Source organism: Physeter macrocephalus, chromosome 6, assembly GCF_002837175.3.
Source record: "Physeter macrocephalus isolate SW-GA chromosome 6, ASM283717v5, whole genome shotgun sequence".
Taxonomy (NCBI): Eukaryota; Metazoa; Chordata; class Mammalia; order Artiodactyla; family Physeteridae; genus Physeter; species Physeter macrocephalus.
In genome coordinates, this window is record NC_041219.1 from 72370585 (window position 1) to 72391176 (window position 20592).

The 20592-nt window shown below is 37.0% G+C and overlaps 1 protein-coding gene across 2 annotated transcripts in view; it reads right to left on the reverse strand.

The window, feature by feature from the left end:
* Positions 1 to 20592, reverse strand: part of DNAI7 (dynein axonemal intermediate chain 7) — an 82143-nt gene that overhangs the window by 13094 nt on the left and 48457 nt on the right. The window contains exons 11-12 of one of the 2 annotated variants that reach the window (XM_055085511.1): positions 9089 to 9133; positions 545 to 620 (exon numbers count right to left, since the gene is read on the reverse strand). In XM_055085511.1, coding sequence (XP_054941486.1) covers positions 545 to 620; positions 9089 to 9133 — 121 coding nt within the window. The remainder of the gene's footprint in view (positions 1 to 544; positions 621 to 9088; positions 9134 to 20592) is intronic. The other variant, XM_007101355.2, reaches the window with a different exon arrangement.

Sequence of the window (20592 nt, forward strand, 5' to 3'; positions counted from 1 at the left end):
AAGTGCTGAAAAATTTCTGATCATGTACGTGTGCTTGAGAATGTTCAATGCAACACTGCTTGTAATAATAATACAAAAAGAAATAACCTTATTGGCTAATAATAAGGATTTAAATAATGTCCCATTATTGGATGACATTATACAGATACTTTAAAAAGTAAGGTTACCAATGTGCTCTGACTTAGAATCTTGTTGAATATTATTCATTTAAGCAGAATATATATTGTGTTCTATGTATGTATGTACAATGACAAATATTGTTAGGTGAAAAAAAGTAATTTTCAACAAAAACATCTGTATGATATGATCCCATGGTTTTATTTAAAACCAAAAGAGAGAGAAACAGAGACAGAGAGAGAGAGATTGCACAAATTTAAAAAAGTTGTTAACATTGGTTATATCAGAAGAGGGATGAGGAAGAATTTTCACTTTATACTTCTGCAACATCTGAGTTTTTTTTTTTTTTACAAGGTCCCTGCATTTCTTTTGTAAGCAGAAAAATCCCAATAAAATTAAACTCTAAAAATGTAATTTAGAGGAATACCTGCTGAAACTGTTTCACTTAATAATTTCATCTCCAGTTCATATTTTGTGGCTTCAGGTTCTTCCTGGACAGAACTCTACAGAGAACACAAGGACAGATGGGTGTGATCGTCAGTGTCTGCTGCAGCCCAGATTCACTCTCTTCCTGTTCCAGTTCCCACTAGATTTCTGCTACCTTAATTCCAGGGCCTCAGATGGACACTTGCTCTGGCCTAAAACTGGATTCAAAAACAATATTTAAAAAATTAATTTAAATGAGAGCACATCTCCACAGAACCTCACAAGGGCAGGAGCTAGCCTGCTCAGATTCTTTGCTGAAAACCCCTAAGCGTAAAACAGAGAGATTAGGAAGCAATGCAAGCTATAAAAATATTTGTATTTGCATTTTGGTTTTAGCCAAGTTTTAGATTTTGCTTGATTTTGGCAATAAACTCTCTGACAGACTAATTCCAAAGCCTGCTTTTGGGTAAGCCTCTGAGGGGAATTAAAGATGCTGTGTACCAAGTAATGTAGACGATATCATTACATCCTGGTGTAGTAAAAAGAATACTACAAAAAGAGGACATAGGAATTTATATTTAAATCTGCCACTAACTTACCTTTGTGACCTTGAGCAAGTCATTTAACCATTATGGGCCTCAAATGCCTGATCTAACAACCCATTTGGTATGTAACTGTGTGCCAGACATATGATACCTCTTGTAAACAATCCTAAGAGATAGCTATGATTTTCATTTTACAAAAAGGGGAACTGAAGCTTAGGGAGATAACTGGTCTAAGGGTCAAATAAAATAATAAAAGTAAAGAATTTTGTATGCTGTAAAGTACTAGACAAATGCAGTATTATGAAAATTTGGTATGTGTGTGCTAATGTTTACAAACTGGATCACATCCAGCAAACTTCATTTGATCTCAAATACCACCTGTACTTTTCTACAGCAATAAAATAACCTTATACCAGAATTCTAGTCAGAAGCTTAATGCCAGTTCATCTCACTATGCCTCTCACCCTCATCCACCATACAAAGCCAAGTCCCCCTTAGTAAATTATCTTTTCCCCTACTCGCATCACGATATTGCCCTGTATCTTCCTCTTGACCAGTTTTAACACTATGCATCCTCTGCCAACTCTTTCCATCAGGCCTCTGACACTTCTCACTTATTAACTCATTCATTCAAAGCATTTTTACTGCGTGCCTAAATTGTACAGGCATCCCTAGATGCTAGAAGTAAAAGGAAAGAAAAGACAAGGTCCCTGACTTAAGGAGCTGCCAGTCTATTAGGGAAGCAGGTAAACAAATAGGCATAATACCATTCGTGGGTGCTGTAGTGTAGTAAGGGGTCCACAATAGAATAGAAGGAAGAACAGTTAATTCTGTGGGAAAAATAGTCTGTGGGTGGTGAAAATAGGAAACGCTACCCAAAGGTGGTAAAGTTTGAACTGAATCTTGGAAGATAATTAGGTATTCCCCAAAATGGTGGGAGGGAATTTTAAGTATGAGTGAAGGCAGAAAGGTATAAAGCAAAACAGAGGGTTACAAAGCACCCCTGGGTAGTCAGGCATGGTTGGAATGAGACAGGCTAGGAGGGTGTAAAGATGTGAAGCTGGAGAGAGGCAGGCCAGCCTGTGGAGAGCTTTGGATGCCACTCTAAAGACTAGAATTTCCTCTGTGGGTAAAAGAGAGCCCCCAAAAGATTTTTACTAGGAAAGTAACATGAAGAAATTTGCATTTGGAAAGAGTATTCTGGTGCCCACCTGATGAATGTATTGCTTTGTAAAGAGTAAGGAGTCCAAGGTAAGAGGATCAGGGCCTAACTCAAGATAGAAGCAATCAGGACCATTAGAAGGACCATATGTGAGAGAGGATAAGGAAGTAAATCAACATAACTCGGATGGCAACTGGATATAGAAGTAAGGCAAGGGACAGGCAAAGACTGATTTACAGATGCTTGGCTTAGGTAATAAGATGGATGGTGGTAACAATAACCAAGAAAAGAAAAGGAAGACTAGGTATGGGGAAAAAAAGTAGTGAATTTGATTGTGGATATGTTGGATTTGAGGTGCCCATGGAACATCTAGGTAGCCTTTGATATTATCTACCATTAAAAAGCCAGTTGCATTTCTTTCTTACAGGAAGGATTTTCTCCAACAATAATATCAAAGATATCAAACCAACAAGTGAATCAGCCTTTCCAATTCACATCTTCAAAAAGTTGAGAATTCTTCAGCATGTAGATCAAACTGGTTTTCTACCTTGCAGGGAGTCCAAGAATTTAGACTTTCTCAACAGAACGTTCCCCTTAATAACCACAGTACTTCAGTACGCAACAACAGGAATTTATCAGTGTCCGTATTATCACATAAGAGAATAATCTTGTATTTAAGTCAACACATTGCCTTTATATAATTCACAATTTTTATAATTCTATGTTATTCTTTAGTTCAATTGACTCTTTTCGAAGTTAGACTTCTGGAGGAAGGAAGCAATGGGTCAATTTACATTCTGATGCAAGTTCCTTAATCTTAATAACTATTCTAGAATGTTTTCCTGTCGTTGCAGCTAGAACATACTCCTGCACAATAATTAAACTCCAAACCACATTTATTGATACTATAAGCCTTCATAGTTTTATACATTCTAAAACTCCTTGTGTTTGTTGGCAATGAAACTGAAAAAAAAAACTTCTTTCTTCATATTAATATCATGTTTATATCTGCTAATGAACAGTCCTCTTTCATCATAATTGTTTCAGAAAATTTTCCATGTATTTTTTTTCTTCTAGCTAAACTTTAATAGTGTTTTGTCAAGTCTCAACAGTTACCAACTGGAACTTTTATTTGAATTGCACTAAATTTATAGATTTATAATGAATCTATCTAAAAAATAACATTTCTTAAAACTGTCTGCCTGGAAATGTTGACAGAATATGAAGCAGAGCAGGTAGTTAAAGTATAACTTTTCAATGACACCTTGGTTCAACAGGTAGAGGAACTGGCTTATAACAGGGAAGAACTTCACAGAACACATGCAATTTTTCATTGTAACTTGATTAATGTGCAGTTATTGTAGTGTGGAAATTCTTTTAATATATATGTAATTTGAATTTGATATAAAAACATAACCTGGGTCATGAGTAAGATCATGGAAACAGACTAGAAATTCCAGAAATAGATCTCAGGATCCACTTGGGAATTTAGCATATGGCATTTCAGATCAATAGAAAAAAACCTAGGTTTATATGGTAAGTGTTTTGGGACAGCTGGCCAAGATTTGAAATAAAATAAATTTAGATTCTCCCCATATTACACTAAAACAAATTCCAGATGGACAGAAGATTTAAACGTGAAAACATAACTAAACCAATCAAAAGCCACAAAAATCATGAAAATATTAGAAGAGAACATGGGAGACTTGATATCAGTAATTATCAATGAAATAGGTGGTCTTGATATGGGACACCTGCAAAATGTCAGTACTGAATACTGTACACATTTGACAGAATGTCTTGAATTTTACTGTCTGTCAAGAGAATATCTACACAAAGGAAGTTCATTGATCTGAAATCCAATTCTTTCATCATCAAAAGATAATTTAACTACAGCTTCAGAATAAAGTGTTGGAATTGGCTCTTGATAAGGAACTGAAGATGAATTTTGAAAATTCAGCATCATACGCTTCATTTTGTATAAAGGATAAGAGTGATTACCCTGAGTGGGCCGAAGTCTCATTCATTCCATACTAGTGATGCTCTTCAGGCCACACACACTGTGCTGCTCAGCCCTGGAAAGACACCGTCTACACACACACGGTGGCTGGATCTGACTTTCCTCAGAACTCCAGGTTCACGTTTGCCTACTTGACATTTCCACTTGTGCGTTCCAAACTTACCATGTCCCCACCAAAATCCTCTGGTTTCTGTCACTCTCAACCAATTCAGCCCATACCTGTCCATCTCAGTAAATTGCGCTACCATCTTCTTAGTTCCCCAAATCAAAACTCCGCAGGATTTGTTTATTTTACCTCCCAAACATATCCAGCTTTCCATGTCTCTTACTACCACCTTTGTCCAAGCCACCATGACTTCTCATGCCTTTCTAGTACTCCTGAACTCAACACCATGCTTCTACTCTGGCCCCTCACAATTCTTTATCTACGTAATGGCCAGAATAACCTTTCAAGGTGATAAATCATGCCATTCTCATACTTAGAGCCCTCTAATGCCTTCCTACTGCATTTACAAGAAATTCTTAACTTCTTCTTCTAGCCTACGAAGCCCTGCTTCACCTCGCTTCTGCTTTTCTCTCTGACATCAGCACATATCACTCTCCTCCTTGCCCACTGTCCATCAGTCCACTGGCCTTCTTCCTGGTCTTCACTTCTGTCTTAAGACCTTTGCAGTAATTTTACTCTCAGATCAGAATATTTTTACCCTAATAATTACATAGCTGATTCTTTCTGGTCATTTGGGTTTCAGCTTAAATAATAACTCATCATACAAGCCCTCCCTAAACACCCAATCTAGTTACCACCCTGATTAATTCTGTGCATGGCATTTATTAGTATCTGCTATTTTCCAGTTTTTTCTTATTTATTGTTGGTTTCTCCTGACTTGCAAGTAAATTGAGAGAGCAGGAATCTCATCTGTCCTTTACCACTGCCTTTGAGGGCCAGAATAGTGCCTGGCATATAGAGTTAGGCATTCAATAAATATTTGCTGAATGAGTAAAGAAATAAGAACAAGGTCCAGAGTATGACCGGGGAAACAGGCTGAAGTAAGTCTGTAGGAAGTTAAAGGTTGATGAATGCTAAAGCTAGGTTTTTCACGTGGGTTATCCTCATAGATTTTTAATTTATCCATGATGATGCCAAGAAGTCCCTGAATCTCTAAGGCTATTTATTTCATGCCTCCACACTTTTCCCTCTGAGCAGAACAATTTCCTTTCCTTCCCATCTAAACTCCTCCATGCCTATCAAAAGATTTAGCTCAAAGGTTACCTCATCAGAGAAGACTTCCGGTCTGTTCGTTCTGGTTTTTTTTTTTTTTTAATTCATTTTGATCTCTTAACTCCCATGCCTAATATCTCTCATTGCACATATCAGAACGTACGGTAACTGTTACACTTATCCATAATCATGTCAAATTCCTCATAAAAGGCACTTAGTAAATTTTATATTTCATATATGTTTTATATATTATGTATACTCATATTTATATTAAATATATAATACATATATACTCATATTTATGTTAAATCTGGTATCTGTTTGTTTATTTTTGGCTGCATTGGGTCTTCGTTGCTGTGCGGGGCTTTCTCTAGTTGCAGGGAGTTGGGGCTACTTTCCTTGTGGTAGGCAGGCTCCTCGTTGCAGTGGCTTCTCTTGTTGTGGAGCACGGGCTCTAGGCACACGGGCTCAGTAGTTGTGGCTCATGGGCTTCAGAGTGCAGGCTCAGCAGTTGTGGCACACGGGCTTAGTTACTCTGCAAGCATGTAGGATCTTCCCGGACCTGGGTTCAAACCCGTGTCCCCTGCATTGGCAGGCGGATTCTTAACCACTGCGCCACCAGGGAAGCCCGACAAAGACTATTTTTAACTTGAACTTTAAAAAGTTCAAAGGCCCATTATATCATGCATGCCCCTTAGATCACCAAAATATTTCTGAAGATAATTATTATTTTTAAAAAGCAACATTTCTCCTATTTTGCTACACTTAAATTAGACTTTTCGAAAAAATTTCTAAGATATATTAATTGGAAAGACAGTATTAGCCAATACTGACATTATTGTAAATATTATTATTACAGATTTAAATGAACTAAAATATGGTATTAAGAGCCCTCTAGTGGCAAAATTCTTAATAGACCCATGAAAAAGGAAGACAATTTGGACCCTCTTCTAAACCTAAGAGATTTAATTTTTAAACTAACAAAGTACTAAATACTTGGTATTTGTAATCACATCACATATCAAGCATAATTAAAGTATTTTGGGCCATAGATTCCTGCATTATTATACTAATATTTGCCTTGCAATCAGCCTCCAAATTTATTAAAAAGATACAAGAAATGTAATATTATATTACAATATGCCAACCTAAAATTATAAAAATAAGCAGCTTATCCTAAAGAAAAAGTTTTAAAAATAGAGAAATCTCTTCCTCTGAAGCCAAAACACAGTAAATTTCCCTACTGATCCTACAGGTAGTCCCTAATTTACATACACTCACACAAACACATGTACACATACACGTACAAGTTAAATTTCATGAATTTATATGCCAGTTTAAAAAATGTATACCATATTTTACCATACCAAGAAAACAGTGTTATGAGTGACATTTAGGGTTATGATAGTTTCTATATTGCCGTGACGATAAAGGAATACAAACCTCACCACTGCCCATAAATATTGCTTCACATTCTGAGTTCCAACTGGACTGCAAGAAGCACACTTCTCCTGAGGCCGCTGTGGGGTTGGAAGTGAAGCCTTGCTATCACCACCTGTACTAAGCCAGATCACTCCAGGGGTCACAACTGCTGAGGAGAGGGTCCCAAGAATCCCTAGTGACAAGCTTGTAGATTCCCTAACGTGGCAAAAATGGTTCCCAGCACACCCAACTGCAACTGAGAGTCTTAAGTGTCTCAAAAACACAGGATAATTTTAATGTGGGTACCGGTTGAATTCTTTGATACGAGTGACTGTTCTTACACAGGTTGTTCACAACAAATCAGACTCAAGTTAGGGCCTACTTTTAATCACTTAACCGTCCATTCAGTCGCCTATTCCTTCATTCATTCAATAAACATTTATCAAAACTCTATCACGTACCAGGCCCTGTGCTTACTGTAAATATGAAATCTATCAGGATATCCTCGTCCTCGAGATCATAACTTACTGTTTAAGTTAAGAATTTTAATAATTAAACAGAATGATAAGAGCATAGTAGAGATACATCTAATTTAGCCTGAAAATAAGGGGAGAACTTTGTGGAGGTAAAATTGAAAGTGATAAAATAAAATTTATATTTTAAAGCAGGACAAGAAAATTTAAGCGTAACATATTCCCTGCCTGTATTGGGCCCTCCCTAATGTACAATGTGCATCTGCGTTATACATTAGCCAGACATCCTCAAAGGTGGGAATGCCTGACACAAAGATCAATGTCTTTATCCTTTCTTCTGATGTGAGCAAAGTAACTTCTTAGATTAGCATTCTTTCACAACTCTGTAAGGGGTCATGGTGATTTACTGCTCACTTTGTACACGCTTACCTGGATTATGTATCTTTGGTGAACTTTAGTTTGGCTCAAATAAAATTCTATTTTTTCTTCTTAACTTGATTGTTAATCGAATTTTTGTCAACAAAGGTAAGTCTTAAAAGACAAGTAGATGTTAGGTATAAGTGGATGAGGATGACGGGAGGAAGGGAATTTCACAAGGGCAGAATAGCAAGCGGAGTGTCATAGAGGCTTATCATGAACTGTCGCTTTTTAAAAAGAAAAAAATAAAAGGAAATATATTGTTTCATTTTCAACCAGGAAAGGAATGTGTGTTCAGTACTTATTTATTGAAAATTCAAACAATATAGAAGTGTAAAGAGAATAAAAAAATCACTGATAGTATACCATCATCCCATCCTTCTCACACTTCCTCCACGCCCCCCCGCCCCCCCCCACCCACGCCAAGATAGACACTGTTTGGATAAGCAGGCTGCCAGATTTTTTTCTACGATTTCACAAATAAGTATTTTTCTCCCTTACAAAAACAGAACCCTATTGCAAATATAGTTTTGTATCTTGAAAAAATATCTTAACAATGCATCTTAGGTATTTTCCCATATAAAAGTATATTCGTTCTAGTCCAAGATGGCAATGTAGGAGTATCCTAAAGCCACCTCCTCCCACAAACACACTAAATCTACAGCTGCATATGGAACAATTTTCTCTGAAAAAACCCCGAAAACTAGCTGAGTGACTCCTACACATTGGGTGAATGGGAAAAAGCCCATATTGAAGCAGGTAGGAGAGGCTGAGCCACAATCTCACCATAAACCCACCCCTGTATAGCAAATCACAATCAGGAGGGAAGTTACAACCAAGAGCTTCTCCCCGAGGAACAAAGAGTTTGAACTCCACATCAGGCCTCAACTTTTAAGACTTGCACCTGAGAAACTAGCCCCCAAAACATCTAGCTTTGAAAGTCAAGAGGGCTTGCTTCCACCAGACCCAGAAGGCTATGCAAACTGAGAAGCAGTTTTTAAAGGGCCTCTGTGTGCAGACTCACCTGCCCCAGGGCCCAGGGCAGAGGTGGCCAACTGAAAAGCAACATGACTTTTTGTGAAAGAGGCTTATTTGATTATCTTAAAGCATAGGCCTGAGGGGCAGGCATCTACTATTTAACACACAGCTAGGGGGCCTACTGAATTACTCTACAAAAACAAGAGGCTAGCAGGTACCATATCTTTGTGCTCTCCTTCTATTTTGGTCCAGATCACCAGGATCTCCCAAAAAGGAGCTTGTATCACCCAGCAGACACCTCTTGCTCACCTGTCTCTGGTGGCCGGTGGGGCTCACATGCACAGGTCCCAGGGACTGAAACAAATGAAGAAAGAGTTCTTAACTGGCTACCACCCCCAGGGCACAGCAGAGAGGCGACACACCCAGGAGCTCAGTCTTTCTGTGAAAGAGGCCTATTAGTTTATCTTCATAGCTGTGGCTTGAGGGGTAGGCTTCTAACTGAACACACATCTAAGGGCCCACTGTAATCCTCCCTAGAGACCTCAGAAGGAAGGCACTATCTCTCTTGAGCACCAGTGTTTCCCAGGGGAAGCTTGTACATGTGTCTGGTGCCCTGGTTTTTACATTTGGTACCCTTTTGCTGGCTGATGCCCAGGGCCTGGCCCTTGATTGCCTGGTTCTGGTGGCCAGCAGAGCTTGTATTTATGAGTTCAACAGGATGGTAGCAAAGAAAGAAGTAGTTCTTAACTGGCTATCACCTCAAGGCTCAGCTCAGAGGGAGCAGAAAATCCCAGAAGACTATCTCCCAGTCCTCCCCTGAAAGATGCATACTTGTATACTTTAAAATTTGTTGCTTGAAGGTCTGGCTTCCAATCAGCCTGGACCTAGATGCTGACTGAGCTCCTTCCTTTTGGGATACTGACAAGTCTTGGCACACCCTCACCTACTGGAAGCCACTAAAATTAAAGTAGGTGCTTGGACAATCACAAAGAATTGAGAGACAACCAAGGCAGTGTTGAAGGATATATTCCATCTCCTACACTAGACTACTCCTTCAACACTGGGAGAGGTGGCTGTTTTATCTAACCAACACAGAGAGTCAAGAAAAGTGAAGAAACAGACGAATATATTCCAAACAAAAGAACAAGATAAAACCTCAGAAAAAGATGTTAATGAAACAGATGAGTGATTTACCTGATAAAGATCTCAGAACAATGGTCGTAGAGATGCTAACTGAGCCTAGGAGAAGAATAAAGGAACATACGGAGAATTTCAACAAAGATAAAATATAAGAAAGTACCAAATAGAAGTCACAGAGCCAAAGAATACGATAACTGAACTGAAAAGTACAATAGAGAAATTCAGTAGCAGATTAGATAAAGCTGGAAAAAACGATCCGAGAACTCACAGACAAGGCAGTAGAACTCACCCAAGCAAAAAGAAAAATGAAAGATAGCTTAAGAGATTTATGGAACAACATCAAGCAGACCAACATTTGCATTATGGGGGTCCCAGAAGGAGAGGAGAGAGACAAGGGGGCAGAAAACTTATTTGAAGAAATAATGGACGAAAACTTCCCAACCTGGGGAAGGAAACAGACATTCAGATCCAGGAAGCCCAGAGAGTACCAAAAAAGATAAATTCAAAGAAGCCCACACCAAGATATTTTATAATTAAAGCGTCAAAAGTTAAAGACAAGGAAGAATCTTAAAAACAGCAGGAGAAAAGCAACTTGTTACATACAAGGGAACCCCCATAAGATTACCAGTATATTTTTCAGCAGAAAATTTGCAGGCCAGAAGGGAGTGGCATAATGTATTCAATGAGCTAAAAGAAAAAAAAAAAAAAAAACACAAAAACTGAAGCAAGAATACTCTACCCGTCAGTGTTTTCATACAGAATTGAAGAACAGAAAAAGAGTTTTCCAGACAAGCAAAAGCTAAAGGAGTTCATCACCACTAGACCAGCCTTACAAAAAATGTTAAAGGGACTTCTTTAAACTGAAATGAAAGGGTGCTAATTAGTAACAGGAAAACATATGAAAGTATAAAGAAAAATATATGTAAAATTCAGAATAATGTTGTAAAAATGGTGGGTTAATCACTTATAAAGCTAGTATGAATGTTAAAAGACAAAGTAGTAAAAATAAATATAACTACAATACTTTGTTGAGAATAACACAAGATAAAAATATGTAAATTATGACATCAAAAACATAAAACGTGGAGGGGGGGTAAAAGTGTAGAGCTTTAGAATACATTCAAACTTAAATTTTTATCCATTTAAAATAGATTGTTATAAATACAAGTTGTTTTATGTAAGTCTCGTGGTAACCACAAAGCAAAAACCTATTGTAAATACACAAAAGACAAAGATAAAAGAATCTAAGCATACCAGTACAGAAAATCATCAAATTGCAAAGAAAGAGAACAAGAAAAGAAAAAAGGAACAGAGAAATTACAAAACACCCAGAAAACAATGACCACAATGGCAGTAAGTATACACCTATCAATAAATACCCTAAATGTACATGGGGTAAATTCTCCAATCAAAAGACATAGGCTGGCTGAATGGATAAAAACACAAGAACCAGCAATGTGCTGCCTGTAAGAGACTCACTTTAAATATAAAGACACACACAGACTGAAAGTGAAAGGATAAAAAAGGGATATTCTATGCAAATAGAAACCAAAAGAAAGCTGTGGCAGCTATACTTTTATCAGCAAAAAAAGACTTTAAGAAAAAAAGAGTGTAATACAAGACAAAGAAGGTCATTACATAATGATAAAGGAGTTAATCTAATAAAAGAATATAACATTTGTAAATATTCACACACCCAACATAGGAGCACCTAATACATATAGCAAACAGACATAAAGGGAGAAACAGAAAGCAATACAATAGTAGTAGGAGACTTTAACACCCTACTTTCATCAATGGATAGATCATCCAGACAGAAACCAATAAGAAAACATTGGCCTTAAATGACACATTAGACAAGATAGACTTAACAGACATATACAGAATATTTCATCCAAAAGCAACAGAATACCCTTCCTTCTCCAGTGCACATGGAACATTCTCCAGGGTAGATCATATGTTAGGCCACAGAACAAATCTTAATAAATTTAAGAAAACTGGAATCATATCAAGCATCTTTTCAGACAACAATGGTATGAAACCAGAAATCAATTACAAGAAAAAAACTAGAAAATTCACAACTATGTGGGGCTTAAACAACATGCTACTGGACAACCAACAGGTCAAAGAAATCAAAAAAATATCTCGAGACAAATGAAAATGGAAATAAAATATACCAAAACTTATGGGATAAGGCAAAAGAGGTTGTAAGACAGAATTTCAAAGCGATAAATGCCTACATCAAGAAACAAAAAAGATCTATAAACTACCTAACTTTACACCTCAAGAAACTAGAAAAAGAACAAATGAAGCCCAAAATTAGTAGAAGGAAGGAAATAAAGATCAGAGCAGAAATAAATGAAATAGAGACTAAAAAGACAATAAAAAGATCATTAAAACTAAGAGCTTTTTTTTTTCAAAGATAAACAAAATAGACAAAGCTTTAGGTAGATTTACAAAGAAAAACCCTAACCCTAACTCCTAACCCAGGCCCTCGACCCAAACCCAAACCCCAAACCTAACCCCTGGCTCATACCTGTAACCTTACCTGTACTATAAACCCTAACTTAACCTTAACCAAAAAGCCATAAAATCATATATCGTATAACCATATAGCTATAGTCATAAACCATAACCATAAACTTAACCATAACCAGAAATTGAAACCAGAACCATAATCCATAAATTATAACCAGAAACCGAAATCAGAACCACAAACCATAATTTATAACCAGAAACAATATACATAACCAGAAACCATATCCCTAAGCCATCAACCATAACCATTAACTATAACCATAACTAAAATATAAACCATAAATTATAGACCATATACTATAACCATAAACTCTAACCTTAACCCAGCCCCAGGTCAGCTCCCATACCAGCCCCAGCCCTAGCCTTAGTCCGCTAAATCAGCTGTCCCCAACCTTTCTGGCACCAGGGACCAGTTTCGTGGAAGACAATTTTTCCACGGACGGGAAGGGGGAGGGGGGCGGGGGGGGATGGTTCAGGCGGTAATGCAAGCATTGGGGAGCAATGGGAAGAGGCAGATGAAGCCTGGCTTGCTTACCCGCCGCTCACCTCCTGCTGTGCAGCCGGTTCCTAACAGGCAGCAGACCAGTAGCAGTCCGTGGCCCGCGGGTTGGGGACCCCTGCTCTAAACCACTAACACCAACCCCAATCTAATCAAATCATACAAAGACATTATAAAAAGAAAACTACAGATCAACATTCCTTCTAAATATAGATGTAAGAATCCTTCACAAAATAATAGCAATATGAAACCAACAGCATATTGAAAAGATTATGTACCAAAAGCAAGTGTCTCTATACCAGAAATTCCAGGTTGTTAATATATGGAACCAAGCAATGTAATATCATCTCATGCTCAATGTTGAGGACTGAAAGGTTTATCCCTGAATTCAGGAACAAGGCCACGTTGCTGGCTTTCACCATTGTTACAATATTGTACTGGAAATTCTACCCAGAGCAATGAAGAAAAACATAAAAGGCATCCACATATGAAAGGAGAAAGTAAAACCATGTCTATTCACAGACACAGATGACAGCATCTTACATATATGTTTCCAAAGAATCAACAGAAAAATTATTTGAGCTAGTCAACTAATATCAGCAAAGTTAGAGGACAAAATATCAATACACAAAAATCTGTTTATTTGTATGTACTAGCAATGAATATTCTCAAAAGAAATTTAAGAAGACATTTTAAATAATGTCAACACCAATAAAATACTTAGGAATAGATTTAATCAAGGTGCAAGACTGTACACTGAAAATCATAAAACATGGCTGAAAGAAATGAAAGAAAACCTAAATAATGTGAAGACATCCCATGGTGATGGAAAGACTTAATATTGTTAAGATGGCAATAGTACATAATGCGATCTACAGATTCAATGTGATTCCTATGAAAATTCCTGAAGGCTTTTGGGAAGAAATACACAAGCTTATCCTAACATTTATACGAAATTTCAAGGGACCTCAAAGAGCCAAAACAATCTCAAAAATCAAAGTTGGAGGCTCACTCTTCCCAATTTCACATGTTAGTACACAGCAACAGTAAATAAAACATTGTGATACTGGCATAGAGATATACATATAGATCAGTGGAATTGAATGGAAAATTGAGAAATAAACACATCCATCTATAGTCAATTGATTTTTGACAAGGGCGGAAAACATTAAATTGGGGAAAGAATGATCTCGTCAACAGATGGTGCTAGGCAACTGGCTATCTATGTACAGAGGGATGAAATTGGACTCTTACCTCATACCACATACAAAAATTAACTCAAAATAGACAAAAGGCTTAGTCAGTCCTCCATATATGTGGGTTCTGCATCCACAAATTCAACCAACTGTGGATCAAAAATATTCCAAAAAATAATTCTAGAAGGTTACAAAATGAAAAACTTGAATTTGCCTTGCTGGTAACTATTTACATAGTATTTACATATTTACAACTATTTATATAGCATTTACATTGTATTAGGTATTATAAGTAATCTTTTTTTTTTTTTTTTTTTTTCGGTACGCGGGCCTCTCACTGTTGTGGCCTCTCGCGTTGCAGAGCACAGGCTCCGGACGCGCAGGCTCAGCGGCCATGGCTCACGGGCCCAGCCGCTCCGCGGCATGTGGGATCTTCCCAGACCAGGGCACGAACCCGTCTCCCCTGCATCTGCAGATGGACTCTCAACCACTGCGCCACCAGGGAAGCCCTATAAGTAATCTTGAGATGATTTAAAGTATATGGGAATATGTGTGTAGGATATATGCAAATATTATGCTATTTTATATAAGGGACTTGACCATCTGTGAATTTTGGTATCCACAGGGCAGTCCTGGAACCATTCCTTCATGGATACCGAGGAATGACTGTATAAACTCTAGAAGAAAACATGGGGATAAATCTTCATGACCTTGGATTTAGCAATGGTTTCTTAGATCTGACACCAAGGCACAGGCAATGAAAGAAAAAAATAGATAAATTGGATTTCCTAAAAATTAAAAACTTTTGTGCATCAAAAGACACTATCCAGAAAGTGGAAGAAAGACAGCCCACAGAATGGAAGAAAATATTTGCACATTTTAATAGATCTGGTAAAAGTCTGTTATCCAGAATATATCAAGAACTTTTACAACTCATCAACAAAAAGACAAAGAAGCCAATTTTTTAAATGGACAAAGGACTTGCATAGACCCTTCTCCAGATGAGACATACACATGGTCCACAAGCACATGAAAAGATGTCAAATATCAAAACAGTAAAAATGGTGTGAGGCCATGGGCAATTATTAGGGTGGTAGCCTCTACAAAACTTCAAGGTGTTTGGATGAGGATAGCTACAACGACAAGTGCCATGTGGTTAAAGGAGGAGTATCTGATGAGTGATTTTAAGTCTGTCTGGTGCAAACAGATTAAGCTGGTTATAATTATTCCTCATAAGGATAATATAAGGGATGGATCCACTATGTAGTTTAAGGGGTTTAGGATTATTGTGATTTGTAGTATACCATAGCCACCAAGTTTGAGTAGTACAGCTGCAAGAACTACAGATCTGGCAGTGGGAATTCTACATGCCCCTTTGGCCATCAGAGGTGTAATCTGTAGAGGGGCCTTTTTTACTGTAAAAGCTATCATGCATGCTAATCGGATGAAAATATTGAATCAAGAGTTAGATATTGTTTGGGCCCAGTACTGGATTATTAAAAAGTTTAGTGAACCTATAATATTTTGGATATATACTAGAGCAACTAGAAGTGGAAGAGATCATTCTAGTACGTAAAATAAAAAGTAAATTTCTGCAGTGAGTAGTTCTGTTTGGTTTCCTCAGCGAGAGATAGTAATTAATGCTGGGACTAGTGTTTTTTTGAATAAGAATATCAAATCAATCCTGTGGCAGTGAAAGTTATAATTAGGAATATCTGTAGCATAAATAATATAGTGATATATAGGGGCAGTGATTTGAGCTAGTGATTCTTTAGATAGGAGGAATTGGCTGGCTATGAGTATTAGTGATGAGTCATGTCAAAGTAAAAGTGCTGATAGAGAATCAGAGAAGATTAATGAAAAGTTAAGGCTGTTGTCATTAAGTTGGTTAAGAAGGAATAAGCTAATAAAACTAGTAAACTGAAAGTGGTGGTATTAATTCAAATTATATATTTTAAATAATCATGTTAGTGGTATTAATATAATAGGTGGCATAATAATTTTTAAAATTGGAGAAGGTTGAGATCTTGTACATAATCAATATCATAGCTGTTTGATACTATTACTAGCAGGGATAATCCTAGTGCGGCTTTGCAGGCTGTGAAAACTGGTAAGATGATGGGTATTATGCTAGCTAGAGGGAAATGGATGTTTAGGATTATTAGGGTTGCCATAATGAATAATGATATTATTCCTTCCAGAAATAGTAGGGAGGATATTAAGTGAAATTGGTATATTAATACTGCCTAAGGGAAACTGTAAATGCTAGAATAATATTTACGTAGACAAAAGGAACTTGATAATTATGAATTTAATCATAATTTAAAAAGCCAAAATAATTTGCTTTAATTTCAACTATCATATTTGGTCCACTCTAACCCCTTTTGAGTCCACTTGTAGGCTAAACTTATTGCTAGCAGTGAAATTGGGAGTAGCGCTATAATGAGTATTGTTATTAGATTGTTTGGGACGCTGAGGGTAGGGGCAGAAGGGTCATTTCTAGGTCAAAGAGGAGAACAATAATGGACACTGCGAAAAATTTTATGAAAAAGGGTAGGCATGCTGATCCTATAGTGTCAAATCCACATTTGTAAGGACTTGATTTTTCTGTGTGTTTAGTTGGGGAAGTTAGAATGTGATAAATACAAGTATTGAAGCTTTTTTGGATGATGTCTTGTTATCATTGATACATTGTTAGGATGTTGGTTAATAAGCCCAAGGATAATAAAAATGTTGAGTTTAGGGGCTTCCCTGGTGGCGCAGTGGTCTGGAGAAAGCCCTCGCACAGAAACGAAGACCCAACACAGCCAAAAATAAATAAATAAATAAATAAAATTAAAAAAAAATAATAATAAAGGTTAAAGGTGACCAAAAATGTCCTTTAAAAAAAAAAAAAAAAAAAAAAAATGTTGAGTTTAAATGGAATCATATCACTAGACCAGATGCTCTGTGAGGGGCTGAGAGGGCTCCTGTAAGAGGTCAGGGGCTGGGATTTACTATATGGAATGCATGGGTTTGGTGGGTCATTATGTGTCATTGTGTAAATAGAGGCTTACTAACAGGGTGCATACGTAAGCTTGAATAAGGGCTGCTGCAAATTCAAGGATAGTGAGTAGAATGAGAATAGCAAATGTAATGAAGGCTGTGGTAGCGTAATGCTTATTAGGGCCAGGGTTGCCCCTTCAATTAAATAAATTAATAGATGGCCAGCTGTGATATTAGTCATTAGTCATACAGCTAGGGCCATTGGTTGGACAAATAAGCCAACAGTTTCGATAATTACTAGCACAAGGATAAGAGAAATTGGTGTTCCTTGTGGTAGAAAGTGGGCTAGAGATGCTTTTGTTTTATGGTGGAAGCATAATTACAGTTCCTGCAATTCCATAAAGGGATTGCTATTCCCAAATCTATTGCAAGTTGTGTGGTGGGTGTAATGAATGTGGTTAAGAGACCACTATTTATACTATAAACAAAAATTACCTCAAAATGGATTAAACATTTGAACATAGATCTGAAACCACAAAATTCCTAAAAGAAAACATAGGTGGGGTAAACTCCTTGACATCAGTCTTGGCGATGATTTTTTGGATTTGACACCAAAAGCAAATATAACAAAAGCAAAAATAAACAAGTGGGACAACATCGAACTAGAAAGCTTCTACACAGCAGAAGAAACAACTGACAAAATGAAAAGGCAACCTACCAAATGTGAGAAAATATTTGCAAATCAAATATCTGATAAGAAGTTAATATTCAAAATGCATAAAGAACTCATACAACCCAATAGCAAAAATGGGGCTTCCCTGGTGGTGCAGTGGTTAAGAATCCACCTGCCAATGCAGGGGACACAGGTTTGACCTCTGGTCCGGGAGGGTCCCACATGCCAGGGAGCAAATAAGCCCGTGTGCCACAACTACTGAGTCTGAGCTCTGAAGCCTGCAAGCCACAACTACTCAGCCCATATGCCTGGAGCCTGTGCTCTGCAACAAGAGAAGCCACCACACTGAGAATCCTGAGCACCGCAATGAGGAGTGGTCCCCACTCACCGCAACTAGAGAAAGCCCGCGCACAGCAATGAAGACCCAATGTAGCCATAAAAAAAAAAAAAAAAAAAAAAAAAAAAGCAAAACGCCCAACATTCCAAATAAAAAATGGGCAGAGGATACGAACAGACATTTTTCAAAAGAAGACATACAGATGGCCAAAAGGCACATGAAAAGGTGCTCAACATCACTAGTCATCAGGGAAATGCAAATCAAAACCACAATGAAATATCACCTGTTAGAATAGCTATTATCGAAAAGACAAGAAGTAAGTGCTGGTGAGAATGTGGAGAAAAGGGAATCCTTGTGCACTGTTGGTGGGAATGTAAAATGGTGCAGCCACTATGGAAAACGTTATGGAGTTTCCTAAAAAAAATTTAAAATAAAACTACCAAATGATCCAGCAATTACACTTTTGGGTATTTATCTGAAGGAAACAAAAATACTAACTCGAAAAGATGTATGCACCTCCATGTTCACTGCAGTACTATTCACAATAGCCAAGACATGGAAGCAATGTAAGAGTTCATCAATGGATGAATGGATAAAGAAAACGTGATATATAGAGATAATAGAATAATATTCAACCATAAAAAATAAGGAAATCTTGCCATTTGAGACAACATGGTGGACCCTGAGGGCATTATGCCACGTGAAATGTCAGACAGAGAAAGACAAATACCATATGATCTCACTTTTTTGTGGAATCTAAAAAAAAAAAAGTGAACTCAGATACAGAGAACAGATTGGTGGTTGCCAGCCTCAGGGGTGGAGGTGGACAAAATGGGTGAAGGTGGCCAAAAGGTACAAACCTCCGGTTATAAATAAATAAATTCTTGGGTTGAAATGTACAACATGGGGACTATAGTCAATAATACTGTATTTTATATTTGAAAGTTGGTAAGAGAGATCTTAAAAGTTCTCATCACAAGAAAAGAATTGCAGCTATATGTGATGATGAATGTTAACTCGACTTATTATGGAGATTATTTCACAGTATATAGAAATATCAAATCATTGTGTTGTACACCTGAAACTAATATGATGCCATATGTCAAGTATATCTCAATAAAAGTTTTTTTAATTAAAAAAAGGATATAAAGTTTATATCATCATTTTGAAAGGCTACTACTTGACTGAATATTTTATAATCTGTGGACTATATTTGCTAATACAAAAAAATTCAATGAACATTGTAGCATTCATTTTTATTTACTTGTCCTATTATTTCATAATAATAAATCACTAAAATTAAAATCACTAATAGGTACATTTACATAGTGCCAAATTTCCCTTAAGATTGTACAAATTTTTTAACAACAGTATGTGAAAATGCCTGCAACCTCTCATGCTCAATCTAATAAGAAGTGATATAATGTCGGTTTGAATTTGATTATTTATTTGGTTATTTTTTCATATTTTTATTGACTAGTTGCATTTCTCTTCTCATCTGTCTACTCAAGTCCTTTGTCTAATTTTATATTAGGAAACTGTCTTACCAATTTGTATGAGTTCTTTTTTATTTTTATTTTATACAGCAGGTTCTTATTAGTCATCAATTTTATACACATCAGTGTATACATGTCAATCCCAATCGCCCAATTCATCACACTACCACCACCACACCCCACCCACTTTCCTACCTTGGTGTCCATACGTTTGTTCTCTACTTCTGTGTCTCAATTTCTGCCCTGCAAACCAGTTCATCTGTACCATTTTTCTAGGTTCCACATATATGCGTTAATATACAATATTTGTTTTGCTCTTTCTGACTTACTTCACTCTGTATGACATGTCTCAACAAATGACCCAATTTCTTTCCTTTTTGTGGCCAAGTAATATTCCATTGAACATATGTACCACATCTTCTTTATCCATTCATCTGTCTATGGGCATTTAGGTTGCTTCCATGACCTGGCTATTGTAAATAGTGCTGCAATGAACATTGGGGTGCATGTGTCTTTTTGAATTATCGTTTCCTCTGGGTATATGCCCAGTAGTGGGACTGCTGGATAATATGGTAATTCTATTTTTAGTTTTTTAAGGAACCTCCATACTGTTCTTCATAGTGGCTGTATCAATTTACATTCCCACCAACAGTGCAAGAGGGTTCCCTTTTCTCCACACTCTCTCCAGCATTTGTTGTTTGTAGATTTTCTGATGATGCCCATTCTAACTGGTGTGAGGTGATACCTCATTGTAGTTTTGATTTGCATTTCTCTAATAATTAGTGATGTTGAGCAGCTTTTCATGTGCTTCTTGGCCATCTGTATGTCTTCTTTGGAGAAATGTCTATTTAGGTCTTCTGCCCATTTTTGGATTGGGTTGTTTGTTTCTTTAATATTGAGCTGCATGAGCTATGTATATACTTTGGAGATTAATCCTTTGTCAGTTGCT